The sequence below is a fragment of the Brachyistius frenatus genome, unplaced genomic scaffold (assembly GCF_029030835.1).
Source record: "Brachyistius frenatus isolate BFR_SWC_R1_liver_20210118 unplaced genomic scaffold, ASM2903083v1 Contig_118, whole genome shotgun sequence".
Lineage (NCBI taxonomy): Eukaryota > Metazoa > Chordata > Actinopteri > Embiotocidae > Brachyistius > Brachyistius frenatus.
In genome coordinates this window covers 1,241,610-1,257,684 of record NW_027210717.1, presented here as the reverse complement: position 1 = coordinate 1,257,684, position 16,075 = coordinate 1,241,610, and the positions used below count along the sequence as shown (strand labels likewise).

General features: G+C 38.6%; 1 protein-coding gene across 1 annotated transcript; it reads left to right on the top strand.

Annotated features, from left to right (window-relative positions):
* The first annotated feature begins 9,546 nt into the window (after window positions 1-9,546).
* Window positions 9,547-15,700, top strand: vtcn1 (V-set domain containing T cell activation inhibitor 1). Its single transcript, XM_069713399.1, has 5 exons — window positions 9,547-9,674; window positions 10,808-10,872; window positions 11,900-12,259; window positions 13,307-13,558; window positions 14,060-15,700. Exons 1-5 carry the CDS (start codon window positions 9,643-9,645, stop codon window positions 14,170-14,172), a joined length of 822 nt encoding a protein of 273 aa, XP_069569500.1. The 5' UTR covers window positions 9,547-9,642; the 3' UTR covers window positions 14,173-15,700.
* The last annotated feature ends 375 nt before the right edge of the window (window positions 15,701-16,075 follow it).

Here is a 16,075-nt window from a genome sequence, read left to right as displayed (position 1 = left end):
GTTATGAACTGTGGCTGTAGATCACAGGTACCAGCGTCTGATGCAGCACTCAAAGCATAAACCAGACCACCATCCTATATGGTGCATGTCAGACTAGTTTCCTGGTTTTCAGTCTATCAATGTAGCAAAAAAAACATGTTCGAATGTCAACTTTTTAATATACAGGACTCCTGTTTTATTATTTACGATCAGAACAGGCGAACTTGTTGTGGTTTGGTTGCATTTTATTGGGTTCAGTGACAAAGAGCGTCATACTTCTTTTCATTGGGTTAAAGATGCTGTAAAGCAAATTCCATGATTTGCTTCTCAGTACATTATGTACGTGTGAAATGAGTTGCTGAAAGCATCTGCAAAGGTAGAAAACTACGTCACACTGAAATGTGGAGTTAGACCGTTGAACAGTTTCTCATCTGTCTTCAGCTCAGGTTTTTTTAGGCGGGGCTAAAAGCCAACCTATCTACGTCACAACAACCTATCTACGTCACAACAACCTATCTACGTCACAACAACCTATCTACGGCACAACAACCTATCTACGTCACAACAACCTATCTACGTCACAACAACCTATCTACATCACAACAACCTATCTACGTCACAACAACCTATCTACGTCACAACAACCTATCTACGTCACAACAACCTATCTACGTCACAACAACCTATCTACGTCAGATCACAGACGGTTTCTATAACCTTCTGCGTGGCTCCTCCTCTCTCACGGTGAAACAATATAAAAGCCTGCAGCTCATTTACATAAGAGGTCGTCCCACTGGACTTCAGTTCTACTCCTGCTGTAGTCAGATAGTTATTGTACATCAGCTGGCTGCTACAGGACGTCTCCCTCCACCTGCTAGTGAATCTTTCCTGGAAGCAAGAACCTCCAAAGCAGCGCTGCATCGTTGTTTAAATGTCCTACTGATGAAGAAAGGAAAAAGAGGAGGATTGATTTCATGAAGAGCTAAAGGAGACTTTAGGATTAACACCAACAGACGCCTCTTCAGGGACCATTTCACGACAGATAGTTTAATCTTGGACCGGAGACGGACGGAGTTCAAGGACACACCGCTCCTCCTTCAGCAGCGTGGAGCCGATCCGAGCTTCACCCTCCGGTCGCACCGGCACCGTCCACCGCCGGACCGCTGGTGATGTGATGTAATGAATTGGTATGATGTAATGAATTGATGTGATGTAATGAATTGATGTGATGTAATGAATTGATGTGATGTGATGTAATGAATTGATGTGATATAATGAATTGATGTGATGTAATGAATTGATGTGATATAATGAATTGATGTGATGTAATGAATTGATGTGATGTAATGAATTGATGTGATGTAATGAATTGGTGTGATGTAATGAATTGGTGTGATGTAATGAATTGATGTGATGTGATGTAATGAATTGATGTGATGTAATGAATTGATGTGATGTAATGAATTAACATGTGATGTAATGAATTGATGTGATGTAATGAATTGATGTGATGTAATGAATTGATGTGATATAATGAATTGATGTGATGTAATGAATTGATGTGATGTAATGAATTGATGTGATGTAATGAATTGATGTGATGTAATGAATTGATGTGATGTAATGAATTGATGTGATGTAATGCAGCGTTGTTCATGTTGCAGTCGTTACAGAACTAAATCAACTCCTCCTCTCTTATTATCTCCACTATTGCAATTCAGGTGCGTTAGAAGTAGTTGGAGACTCACTGTCTTCTGTCTCTGGTGTCCAGTTTGACTCCTGTTACAGCTCAGGGGGACAAGCTGGATTTATATGCATCTGTATGTTTCACTCATTGGACAAATAAATTCTGATTCTGTTCTGTTTTCATAAAGCAGGCTGCTCCGTCCACCAGAGAGACAGAGGACCAGTGGGACATCACGCATAAAGTCACCGAGAGGTTGGATGTCAGACGGACCGCTTAGTGTGGAAAAGAACTGCAGCCTCAGGACTGTCCTACAGGACACTGAACACCTCCCAGGGAGGGGGCGGAGCTTCAGCTCCTTCGGGACACGCCCCCCCAGTCTCAGAGCAGAGAAGACTGATGATTTTCTCACTATTTCAAAGCCTAATTTAACTAACTTGTCTGTGTTTTTTTTCATTCAAATTTGGATGGGTAGTTAACAACCCATAACTGTGTGGTGTGATGAACTTAAAACTCATTTTAATTTCTACTGTACAGAATCTTTAAAGAACAACTTGGCAGGACTCTGAATCATCAGATCATCTAACGCTACAAAGCAGAGCGGCTAAAACTTCAAGAAAGCCTGAAACAAATAGGATTCGGTTTCTGTGATATCTGAGAAGATATATCAAACATTACAAGAGTTAACTTTTGCGAATTGGGTGCTGAATTGAAAATAAAAATAGAAGATGTCATTGAAAAACTTTGCTCATGCCGTACAGTTGACAGTGTCCTGATGATCTCATTCTTTTACCTGTTAGCTACTGGGAGGCGAGTCAGCCTGATAACGGTGTTGATCATCCACAGTGAGGCGAAGAGGAATGTGCACATATCAGAACCGGCAAGAGAACAGAGGAGAACTGGAACGACCGGTCATGTAGTGCACCACTGAGATGGATCTGTGAGAAAACGGCTGTACATGCTGTTAGAAAGTAAGCTATGATTTTGTAAAAGGCCTTTAGTGTCCTTCCATGTGTGTGAAAGAAAGGTTCATTAAAACACGTCTTAGTGTTTTTACCTGTAGCTTTTGTTGATGGTTGAAAACAGCAGGTTGAAACAACTTCTTCAGGGTCTGGTTGGAAGTCCTATGCAGTGAAGTCACGTCGAAATAAATGATGCAGCTTTAAAAGAAAGTAGATCCGGTAAGATGTGTTTATTGTTTCTTGACCTCAGGTTTACAAAGGGGGTGTTTTTTTAAATAGCTGTATGATACAAAAAAAAATAATAATAATTTTTGACCTGCTGATGGTAAAAGAAAAAAAAAGTCAGAGCGTACCCAAAGTCACTGGAAAAAAATCAGGCAGGAACCACAAATGTCTACCAAACGTTGATGCCCTGGTAAAGAAAAGGAAGAGGATCTACTTTAGAGATTTTCGGCCCTCATGGAAATCCAGTGAATGATTGTCGAGATATTTTACTTTCAACCAAAAATGTCAGACGTTAAACACAAAAGTCAGAAGTTCATCAGAGTCAGAAGGACTCGTCCTCAGGTCAAACAGGAAATGTCTGTTTAAAAATTCAATGACAACAGTCGCTGAGATATTTCAGTCTGGACCAAAGTGATGAACTCACCAAAAGGCCAACGTCATCATCCCTGAACACCAGCATGGCTCAAGACTGATAGCAATAACAGACTTTATAATAAAAGCCAGAAACAAAAAAATAAGTTTAAAAAAAATAAAATAAGTTAATGTGAGTTGTTTTAAAGCCATTCCCCAAACATTTTTTACAAAATGCTATGTTCGACAGGTATTTTACCCACAAGACAAATCTGCAAATATTCCCACAGCAGTAAAGGCAGTCGAACAAATATTGTTCCAATGAGATTTAAATCACGTTTTAGGAAAAACATTTTTATATACAGCTGCATGTCAGTGGAATAAGCTGCCAAACTCTCTGAAGCTAAACCAAGTTAAAAAGAGTTTTAAATCAGATCTTGATCAACAGTTGTTAAATAATATGTAGTTGTGCAGATGTTCAGTTTTTTTGTTTCTGTGTTTTCTCTATTGCTGCCATCTCGTACTGCAGTAGAGGACCACAATGGAAATGAGCCATAAGGTTTTACAGTGTATTGTTATCCTAGATCGTTTTTTTAAACACTTTATATTAAATATGTGATTTGTATGTTTTAAATTTTGCCAAATAAATCTATCTAATGTAATAAATGATGAACCCTGCATGTTCTGATCAACTAATCAACAAAGTTCAGTTCACACATTTCACATTTAACATCTTGAAACAATTTATTTGCATGTAACATTAAAACTAAAACTTAAATAGTGTGATTCTCCTTCGTTGTGTTGTTCTGATCATTTTAACCTGTAAATGGTCTTTGAGCACTACATAATTCGTTTTTTTAAAAAGCGTTATTGTTGGACCTTTCTGTAACTGCACTGAGGAAGAATCTCCAGTTAGGATTGTTTTTCATGAAGTCATGAAGGAAATGGAAAAGGAAGACAAACAAAAATACAGTGCGTCTCTTTTACTAGAATTGATGTATTTTAGATCTGTAAGCATCAACAGAACTTCCTGCAACATAATCCACTAACGTGAAGTCGCTATAATCACAACAGAGGACTTGACATTTTGCAGTCACAACATCTTCACTCACTACTTTATATAAGATTTTAACACCATCACTTTGTTGAAGTATGTTTATCCAGTATTACCAGCAGATGGTGCTGCTGTGCTTTTAATCAGGTCTCCATCAGTCGTGGTGGAAAAGTCCTTCACTATTTGAATAATGATATCACACAATATTCAAAGTCCCTACACACATCTGGATAATACACATTAGCATACAGGATACATACAAGATTACGACGTATACATTTGTACATGATTTCTGTTTACCGCCACATTTGCTTCCCGAAATCTACAGTCGTAAATGTGACTTGAAAGATGATCTTTGATCAGCAGAATGATTCACAATCACATGATTCACAATTAAAATCAACTTTTAGTGAAATTGTTTTTAGGAATTATGTAGAATGGATGAACAACACATGTCAAAGCTTTATAGGATGTAGGTTAAATGAACATAAAAACAATGTATATTAAATTAAGGAAATCCTTTTAGATGACCAAGAAGTTACTGAATATACTAAAAATGTTACAACTCTTATTAGCAGGGAAAAATTAGTAGAACATTAATTCTAACTAAACATGAATGTGTGCCATCAGGTGGTGACATTGTCTGTGTCCTGCTCCTCTGTCCTTTCTCTTACATCGCTGTCTCTTGTCTCTCTTTCCGTCAAGTAGAAATCAGAAGCTGAGATTTTCTTCAATGCTTCACAAACCATGTCGTTGTTCTCATTAACCAGTTCGTGATTCCTAACAACTTCAAGATACGACTTACAGATCGCCTCTGCTTTCTTTGTTGCTATTTCTTTTAGCTGGTTGTTTAAATGGCTGTTGACTTGCTCTGCCAGAAGTTCCTCATAAACCACTGAGTAGTACGGAGGGCAACACGTCCGTCTTGCATGGCAGTAGGATCTTCTCATTTGCACAATGTTCCAAATACACAGAAAACCACAGATGACATAGAGGCCATAGTCCTGCAACAGAAAAAGAAGGTTGACTTTATCTAAAAGGCATTTTTATAATCATTGTTTGGATTTCTGTGAAGCTCAAATTTGTTTCAACCCTTTTACTGTTATTTAATATTCAGCGTCAACACCACCAGACATTTACAAAGTACTACTGTGCTTGTCCTTCAGGACACTGAACAACTTTAGTGCAGCTGTCAAACTGTTGACACCCAAACCAGACATTTCTTCTTTTCTTTTCCTTTTACATAACACGACTTGTTTATGCTTGTGATCAAAGCAGGAAGGTTAAAGTGGAGGAGTATTATAATGAATATGTATCGTGTCTCCTAAATGCTGTTTCCTTAAGTGATCTTTTCCCGAATCCAAACCAGGTCTCTCAAGTGTCTAACCGGAGCCAAAGAAGATGTTTTGGAAAATACATGAACTTTCTTGCAGCGGCTAAACTGTTGAAGCGATAGACTGTTTTTTCGGTCCACAATGTGTGTAAACGATGTTTGAACCAGGAGCTCAAAGACTCTGCCATGATTATTATACGGTATAACTTTAGTGACGACACAAAACCAAACACTACTCATAGGAAGCTGTTGGAGATAATGGGTCCTCAAGGCTCTGAAGTTTTCTGGGTCATGAACATTTTCAGCCTCTGGCAAATCAAATGGGATGCTCTGAATTCACATGAGGTATCAAGACTTAATCCTTAATTTTGAATTAGATTTAGTGATACTCGTATTTGATACTGCATCAGACTGATAAAGTCTTCTTTCAAAATAGGATACCGGATACAGCTGCTCTGACACAATCCATGATAACATCAGAGTATTATATACATACTGAAAATTAGATACAGTGTTTGTATCTTCACATCATCTAAATGCTTTGTTGTGAATTTTAACTTACAAGCGAATCAGTCTTGTACGCGTCTTTGACACGGAGCTCCTCGTAGGTCAGATGTTCTCTGCAAGGCATTCCAGTGAAAGACTTGTTGAGGTTTGTCATCACGCAGAAGTACCAATCTCCATCGAAGAGAACGGTGGCTATCCATACAGCGCTCAGGCTGAAGTACTTGGGGCACATATTTAAAATATAGATGCAGAAACAGCTCCCCTTGCCCCCGCAGGTAAACCAGTGAAGGCGAGCAAAACTCTTTCTGCGGTGAAAAGGCTCGATGATGTTGACAATGAAGGTGAGGATCAAAGGAGGGAGAACCAAGTACAGTGCACCGTTCGGATGAAAGCCGGGTTTGCAGGAGCACACAAAGTTCCTGTCAAATATGTGCTGCAGCATGTAGAAGACGACTATCAGCAGGAACGAAGCCACAGCACTTCTTATCACCTCAAAAACTCTCTGAGTTAACTCAGGACCAGTCAAGCTGCCTGAAAACATTGTGGGTCAAGTTGAAGTCTGACCCAGGCGAATGAAAAGGAAAAAATGGTCTGTGGCACACACTGTATTTCAGCTTTTAATAAATTTGGCTTGTGAAATGTTGGTTAACATCAGTGCGCCAGCTACAGTTTCACAATGATGGCACTCTGGGCTTTTACTTCTCAAATGAAGAGGGAAACGGCTCAGATCTTCTGACCTCGAACTGATTTCACATGTCTTTTACATTTGGAGAACAAAATGGTTCAAGATGTAATCTGTAATCTTTATGTCTTATTTCTTGAAGGGTACCATCTACAACATTAAAAGGACAGTTCAACAATGTAGGAGATACACTTGCTGCCTTAAATTTAAAAAATCAATCAGGCAATTCAACTTTATTTTCAATGCACTTATATACAAACACAGTGTGACACAAAATTCTTTAAATAACAGGCCCCTTCCACACACACACACACACACACACACACACACACACACACACACACACACACACACACACACGTTTCTGTGTTTCACTAACCTCGAGGGGATTTTCGTTAACATCATGCATTCCCTAACCCCTCACTCTAACCTTAGCCATCACAACTCAATGTCTAAACTTAATCTAATTCTAACCTTGATCCCTAAAACCAAGTTTTAACTCTCAAAAGCAGCTCTGAGGACCTCCATCTTGGTAGTTTACTAGAAAAATGAACGTGATTTAGTGAGATATTTAGTCAATAATGGCTGGCAACAACTCTGGATTCAGGCAGGCAGTTTTGAAACCTAAATTCCAAATAAAATCATCAGGTTTTTTTTGTTGTTTTTTTTATAACTTTTTGCACCGTTTTGATTTTCACACACTTTGCAAAGAAAAAGGTGTTAATGTGTTTCTGCCTAAAACATTTTTAAAGACACTTCTCTCCACTTCTACATTGTCAGTATATTTACTGGAAATGATCTTTTTTGTTCTTATGCTCATGTGTCTGATGGAACGGAAACTCACATTTTAATAAAAGTATGAAAAAACATTTTGAATGTATAATGTGAAATTAAATCGTGCTTATGTGCAGTTTACATCACAAGCAGAATTTTTCCGAAGAGTTTTCCAGTGGTCACGACGTTTGTCGTTTCTCAAGCTGATGCTGTTTGTCTTGTTTCTCTCCTTGTGCACTATCGGTGTACTGGGAGTCAAACCAGGCTGTATTAAACCCTTTAACTGGGACATCCAAAAAACGTCATTCCAAATTGAAAAACATGGACTTCACTGTATGTAGCCATATTGTAGCAGAAAGATCATTTTCATCTGCAGGTCAAAATCAAAACACATAACGATGTAAAAAAACATCAAAGTGTGAATCTTCAAAACTCCCACTGTCAACAGTCAGAAACAAACAGCAGAGACAAAGTACTTTATGTCATTTATCACTTTAAGAAGATATACAGACATAAACATGGCTAAATTTCACAATCCAATTTCTATCACAGCCGAAGATTTACAGGAACTTAACTTGTGTTTTTTTTGTCATGCGTCAGTTGAGAAACTCCAATAAAAACTGAAATAAAAACTTCAGGTTCTCATGCAGATTTGAGGTTGGCAGAATTTTTCAGTGGTCTCACTCACATGATGTTTCAAATGTTTCATTTCTCTCTATTGACAACGTCTGGGAATTGCTGGTTAAGCCAGACTGTCCTCAACCCTGCAGTAGTTTCAAATATCATATTTCATATATAAATGAAAATACACTCTATCTGATCGTTTGATAACATTTTTAGAGCATATGACGTCCTGTTTCATTTACTATGACATCTCAGGTGAAATAAAGCTACAACTACTGTAGTCTAATCTAAGGTGAGCTAATACAAGAAGATTGGTGCAGGCGGTCTTTTGTGAAATACTAAATATTGGCCAGTGAATGCCTTCAACCTCCGTATTATCCATGTTGTTTTACATCTTTAATTTTAGTATATCAGGTTCTCTAACAGTTTGTATTTATAGTTTGCTGTGTCACTGAACAGATATACTCCTCTGTATGGTTCTTCCTTTTACTGTTGGGTTTCCAGTTTTATTTTTAAATCAATCCTCCTTTTGTGGGCTTTCCTTCCCGCCGTGTGTTTTTTCCCTCCAGTTCTCGTGCTCACCTGCGTCTTGTTAGCCCATCGTTGGAGTCTGTGTTTTAACTTTTGCTTCTCTCTCTTTCAGTCGCCAGATTGTCGCGTCTTCATTCCTCCCTGAGTTCATAACACTCCTCATGTATGACTTTACCAGTTCCTGACTTTTTGCCTTTTCGCCTGCTCCCTGTGTTTTGTTTGCCTGAAACCTGCAGAACAGCAAGTAAAACTTGCAAATTTGCTTGAAACTCAGCTTCCTGTGTCATGTTTGGGCCCTCTACCTCGTGTAACTGTGACTCTCCCCCCAAAAAGATTATCTAAATAGATTTCCACCATTTTGGGGAAGTGTTTAAGCATCAAACACATGCTGGGTCTTTTCCTGCTTGACCAACTGAAATTTACCCCACCTTTTGTAAATTACCAAACCTAGGTTACTTGTCAGTCTTTTGTTTTAATGTATATAGATTTGTTGTCAGAAAATTCAACAGCAGCTAATACTACATACAAATAACCTATTCTTTGCCATAGTTGCACTTAAAACATCCCTTTTTCAATTGTTTACAGGGTATCAATCATTACTGAAGCATTGTGTGGAGAAAACTGCTGAATCAGCACCCCGTTTTTCTAGTGAAGTAGTAGCAGGAACTTTTATTTTGATAAGAAAAAATAAGCTGCCGTGAAGACATGTCCACAAATACAAAGCACACACCTCAAAAGTAATATTTACTCATGGTGTTTAAAGTGCTGCGAGGGAGGCCGAATACGCAAAACATCATTCTGCTCAGGCTGAAGAAGTCTGACAAGCAGCTGAATATGTGTGGGAATTATCTCTGGAGAAAAGGTGGATATTAGGAGGACTGATATGACTTAAGCAGGAGGATATTATCCTTTGTTTTTCCTCGAGAGGTCGGAGTCATGGCTTCCCTCGGACAAATGATCTTCTACAGGTGCGGTCATCAGGTCTGACTGTTTTCTGTGATGCTGGTCATTACGTTAAGAAATATTTTGGAAAGTTAATAAGTAGATTTGCAAAAGGTGTAATTTTAAATTATTTGTACTGCTCTTAAGTAGTATGCCACTTTATACTTTTACTACATTTCAAATTGAAATATTATAGTTTTTACTCTACGTTACTCAACAGATGAAATTTGCTTTTTACTTTTAGATGTCAGATTATAAAATACCATAAACTGTCATGTTGAAAATTAAACCAGTTGTTCTCAACTTTTTTGACTTGTTTTTACAAAAAAGCATGCAGTTGTAGCAGATTCTAAACAACTAAGATAGATTTATGTAAAGAACTGTTGGAGCACCAAATTTGTTTGAATTTATTTTTTTTACAAGAAGCACAGAGAATTGAGAGGAGTCAAAAACAAAAACAAAAATTCCAATTTCTGAAATAGGTTGTTTATCCTCCCCCATTAATCATCTCAGGACCCCATAGATTTATCTTGGGACATTTTGCAGCGGGCCCAAACCTTGGTTGGGAACCACTGGACTACAATACCTAAAAGTGTCTTCAGTACTTAAAACTACCTTCATGTTGAGTGTAGAACACTCATCATTCATAGGCGCATTGGTAAATGATCTAATAATACAACCCAATAGAACGTCAACATATTAAATACACTCAGTGATCAGTGTCACGTTTACATCGCCGAGGTGTGAAATGTCGGGTGCTCTAGGTTTAGGAAAAGATTGTGGTTTGGGTTCAGATAAGTAATGTTACATAAATAATGTTAAATAAGTTATTTAACGCACATTTCATAAGTATGTCTCGTCAGTATGCAACTTACTTAAATTACTTTTAATAAATCCACGTAGACTTCTGCTCTCTCATGGACTCCAACACCGGCCATCCGAGTGTTTGTTCCATCCAACCACCCCTGACCTCCAGTTGGACTTTATCACTTTAGTCACATGACCTCCTTCATCAATCCTGGTCATACACGTCTATACTTTTCACGTACAAATGTGCTGAATAATGATATGATAATATGTTGGTTACAGGAACCATTACTCTGCAATATCAGTATCTGTTTCTTCACAATTTGCATTTTGTGTTTCTCTTCCTGCGCAGCATGGTCGCCCTCATCTGCCTGTTCACGGCCATCATCGTCCTCATCCTGTCCCTGTCTTTGTCGAGTAAGACCCACAGATCTGTGTGCATCCTGTTATCTGCAGCGAAGGCTGTGTCAGGCCTGCAGGGACACATGGGTGTGTTCAGCACACGCTGTGTTTGTCAAAACCAACATGCAGTTAATCCTGGTGGCTGACAACACACCTCCGAGGGTTTCAAAGCGTGTTTGTGCAGCATGTGGAGCTTTGTGTGGCGCTCCAGGAATATTGACCAGTGTTACTCAATTTACATCTGAGTAAATAATGTTCATAGTTATACATACGAGTATGTATTGTTTCCTTGATTTTGTTTGTATCAATAGGGGTTGCTTTCATTTTTTTTTTTAACAAAGATCTCTGCCTCTTACTGCCTGGAGTATGACTGATGTTCATTTTTAGTATGCCATGTTTTTAGAGGTGTATTATGGAATATATTTCTCCCCTGAAAGAGCTGGAAGAGGTGAAAGGGATTTTTCTAGGTCTATTAATTTAGTGCAGTCCTATAAGTGTAATTTAATCAATTTCTCCCTTGAAGGAATTGTTCGTAATAATTTCTTCTCTTTTGCACATTGGCTGTGTAGAAAAACAATCTTGACAGTCCAGTTATTCAGATCTTGTAAAGGTTTTTTTTTTTTTTTTTTTTTTTAAGTCTCCTTGTTGAGGCACAAATTAACAAAACTATAGTTTTATCCTAACATTTTTGTAACTTTGAGGTTGATTTGACTTATTTGGGTACCTTAATCCTCGTATTAGCCCTGGAGCTAATTATTTTTTACATATAGTGAGAGATATGTTTGTAATTTAGATTTTTGGATTATTTATCTCTCTATGGGCCTGGAGTGAGCACTGTTTGCAAAATTTTCCAATAACATCCTTTAAAAAAAATTTTTTTAGATTTGGGCCAAAAAAACAAATAAATGTCCACTAAATGTCATTTAAAAATGTTAGGTTTCGGCACATTCAGTGTCAGAGACAAACAAATGTGACTCAAATAACTAAACCTTCATGTCAAAGCCTATAATCTGGATGTGTTGTCCGTGGCCTCGTCTCGCAGAACCTTCTTCTGGGGCGCTGAGCAGCAACACAAAGCTCGTCGCCAACCTTGGCGAGGATGAGATTCTCAGCTGCTACCTTCACACATCATCTGTGGAAGACGTGTTCAGTGAGATGTCGGTGAGCTGGGAGAAGAAGGAGCTGAAGGGGCTGGTTTACCTGTATGAGAATGGAGCTCCGCAACTGCGGGATCAGGCCTCCCAGTTCAGAGGCAGAACGCAGCTCTTCCCCGAGACTGTCGCCAGAGGGAACGCCTCTCTGCTGCTGAGGAGTGTGAGGAGCAGTGATGAAGGGGAGTACACCTGCAGCATCAGCTCGGAGGAAGGCGGAGGGACGGTCCGCATCTACCTCAGGACAGCAGGTAGGAGGACTCGTCCTTCCAGTTTCACCGTGTGTTTACTTTGAAAAGGAATCTCACCGAGAAAACGGATAACACTGTTACAGACTGACAGCATGGAGGGCTGCTTGTTGTTCCTGTGGTGCTCTTCAGTTTGGCGATCAAACAGTTTGAGGTGAAAACTTAAATAAATCTGAGGTACTCAAGAGGGTGATGAATTAAAAAGCCTTTCATCAGTCATGGCTATTCAGTCACAGTAAAAAAAAAAAAAAACTCATGCCAACGTGCTTCAGCCTCTAAGGCCTTCATCAGGGCAGGTACAAATAAGCAGCCTTTGGGCTGTTCCTAATGTCTGTTGGTCAGTGGTCACATGACCAATATGCACCAATGAACTGTCACCCAGTACATGGGCGCAGGTAAAGACACAAGGAAACATAATGTCAGGACGACAAACCAAATGCGGATATTAATAATAAAAAAATAAAAAAAATCCTAAAATCTCTAAATGGTTTTAAATACATTCAAACATGAAATGGCAAGTAACATTTAAACTGACCCAGTTATCCAAAGAGAATCAATACACAAAGGCACAGTTACAAAAATGGAGACAAATCAAGTTCTCATTCCTCCATTCTCCATTTTTTTACTGTGATTGAACAGACATGACTAATTAAAGGCTTTTTAATTAATCACTCTCTTGAGTGCCTCAGATTTCTTCAGGTTTTCAACTAAAACTGATAACACTTTACTTTTATCATCCCTTTTTAGTATTTATTAGCAGTTTATAACCAGGATAATTTGCATTATTGTAGCTGATAAATATATTAATAAACATTTATAACTGCATTATAATGTGTTAGAAACCATTTTAAAATGCTTAACAGGGCAGTTAAAGTGAACATTATTAGTTCTCTGGGTTAAAACACTCAGACTACATCACAGGCTCATTTAGCATTCAATTTAATACCTTTTGGGGACTTTACAAGCTTGTTTTAGAATTTAAAACTTGTATGTGACATTTCAGATTCACATTACAGCATGTATTTATGATTTCTACTCACCACTTTTTAGCCTTTTCAGCCCCCACATTTACATTATCCAATGGCACCCTGGCTGCAGAGGCAAGCAGGTGGTACCCAAAACCAAACGTGACGTGGCTGAACCAAACTGGGAGCGTCCTGAACGGACGCACGAGTTTCACCAAAGACTCCAAGGGGATATTCAGCATCGTCAGCAGGCTGCAGCCGGCCCACGTCAGTGAGGCATACAGCTGCAGGATTGAAAATAACTTGGTGATCGCTGTCGCCAAGGCAACTATAACAGGTACTCTTTTTTGATTACTCCAGATCAAAGCTTTATAATGATCTCTCTGCATTTTAAAGCCTTTATGTTGATTGTGTGTCATGAGATGATGTGCTGATTTCTGGCCAAATAAGTTGTACAAACCAGCCTGTTAAAATAGCTGTCTTCTGTGGATCTGTATAAGATGTCAAAAGTGGGAGATTTGTTTATTAGTGTGTTATCTCGTCATATTTCTGACAAAGCCTGAACAACACTGTTGAGTTGAATGTAGGATTTATATTACGGACTAAGATTCAGAAGATATTCTTTGACCGTTCTTTTATGTTCCTTCCTCTGAGTCCTTCAACTTTATTGAAGTGCATCACCAAGTCAGTCAAATGCTCCTTTAAGTGACATCCAGCAGGAATTTCTATATGTAATTTTTTTTTTTTTACTGATATAAACAGATGAAAACAAACAAAAACCAAAATAAAAATTGAAATAAAACAGAAAATATGACAAATTTCTGTTTGTATTTTTCAGGCACTGGTGTTTTGTGGAGGTCATCTTTCTCCTTCAGTGTTGCTTCAACCCTGCTTGCCTCAGTTAACCTGAACATTATGACCATTGTCCTCTGCATCTATTATGTAACCTAATTCCACCCACACACACACACACACACACACACACACAACACACATCTACACACACTCCACCCATACTGTTAAAGATGCTGTAAAGTAGAAATGAAACTGAGTTTTAAGTTCATCACACCACACAGTTATGGGTTGTTAACTATCCATCCAAATTTGATTGAAAAAAACACTGACAAGTTTGTTAAATTAAGGTTTGAAATGGTGAGAAAATCATCAGTCTTCTCTGCTCTGAGACTGGGGGGGCGTGTCCTGAAGGAGCTGAAGCTCCGCCCCCTCCCTGGAAGGTGTTCAGTGTTCAGTATGACAGTCCTGTAGCTGCAGTTCTTTTCCACACTAAGCGGTCCGTCTGACATCCAACCTCTCGGTGACTTTATGCATGATGTCCCACTGGTCCTCTGTCTCTCTGGTGGACGGAGCAGCCTGCTTTATGAAAACAGAACAGAATCAGAATTCTGATCTATCTGTCGTGAAATGGTCCCTGAAGAGGCGTCTGTTGGTGTTAATCCTAAAGTCTCCTTTAGCTCTTCATGAAATCAATCCTCCTCTTTTTCCTTTCTTCATCAGTAGGACATTTAAACAACGATGCAGCGCTGCTTTGGAGGTTCTTGCTTCCAGCAAAGATTCACTTGCAGGTGGAGGGAGACGTCCTGTAGCAGCCAGCTGATGTACAATAACTATCTGACTACAGCAGGAGTAGAACTGAAGTCCAGTGGGACGACCTCTTATGTAAATGAGCTCCAGGCTTTTACAGTGTTTCACCGTGAGAGAGGAGGAGCCATGCAGAAGGTTATAGAAACCGTCTGTGGGGTAGCTCGGTGACGTACTAAAGCTGGCTTTTAGCCCCGCCTAAAAAAACCTGAGCTGAAGACAGATGAGAAACTGTTCAACGGTCTAACTCCACATTTCAGTGTGACATAGTTTTCTAGCTTTGCAGATGTTTTCAGCAACTCATTTCACACGTATATAATGTACTGAGAAGCAAATCATGGAATTTGCTTCACAGCATCTTTAAATATCTGCAGTTTGTTGGAGCATGTGTTGCAGTGTTTGTCAGAAGTAATGATTCAACATAAGTAAAAGCAGTTTGAGTAAAGTCTTAAGATGACGTTGCTCTGTTTATTCATTTCTCACAGTGGGGTGTGTGAATGTGTTGAGTATTTAAATCTGTGGAGTATTTTTTTTAAATAATTTAGCAGTAAACTTTTATGTTCTCTTCTTATGTCTTCTGTTTGTGTGTCATTGGTAATCTGAAGGCCCCATTAAGTTTATTTTCCAGTAAACTTTATTTAAATTCCCATTAGATTGAGGTTTTATATGGCATAAACCAAAATTACATGTCTTCCCTGTTGTGGGGAAATAGAAGCTAAATAAGTAGGCTGTAATTGCCTGCAGTTTATATTTATAATTTTTTTATTATCTATTGTAAATTAGTATCATTGCCACATTATTTTTTCTCAAAATTGTCCATTTTACTGCCTTTTGTCAGTTGCAAAGTAGTGGTATGTGTTTTTTTGTTTTTTTTATAACATAGGCCTTTTGCTGTTTGTGATGTCAACAAAACTATTCAGTAACACAAATAAAAACCAATAAATAATAAGTCGGCCCTGATTGAATCTTCTTCTTCTCAAGCCGATTCAAAATATAGATATTATAGCATTATCATTAACCATAAAAAGCCATAAGACTGCTCCGGTGAGAAAACGTCTGCCTCTCGAGCAATTTAAAAGCTGTTTGCGTTCAGGTACATTATGAAAATCACAACTTCAATCGGTTCATCCTTGCTATAACAAAGATAGTGTTCTGTCCTGCCAGTAGATGGGGACAGTCAGAGTCCCAGACTGGTACTAAGGAGTCTCTGGACCACCCCGGATAGTCCGTAGGAAGCTTCCCATTGGTGCAGTGA

What these genes read in the sequence shown, in the direction of transcription:
- vtcn1 (XM_069713399.1), top strand. Translation starts at nt 9,643, where the DNA reads ATGGCTTCCCTCGGACAAATGATCTTCTACAG. An exon ending in CATCTACCTCAGGACAGCAG is followed by an intron (nt 12,260 to 13,306) that starts GTAGGAGGACTC and finishes ACCACTTTTTAG; the next exon opens with CCTTTTCAGCCCCCACATTT. An exon ending in CGCCAAGGCAACTATAACAG is followed by an intron (nt 13,559 to 14,059) that starts GTACTCTTTTTT and finishes TGTATTTTTCAG; the next exon opens with GCACTGGTGTTTTGTGGAGG.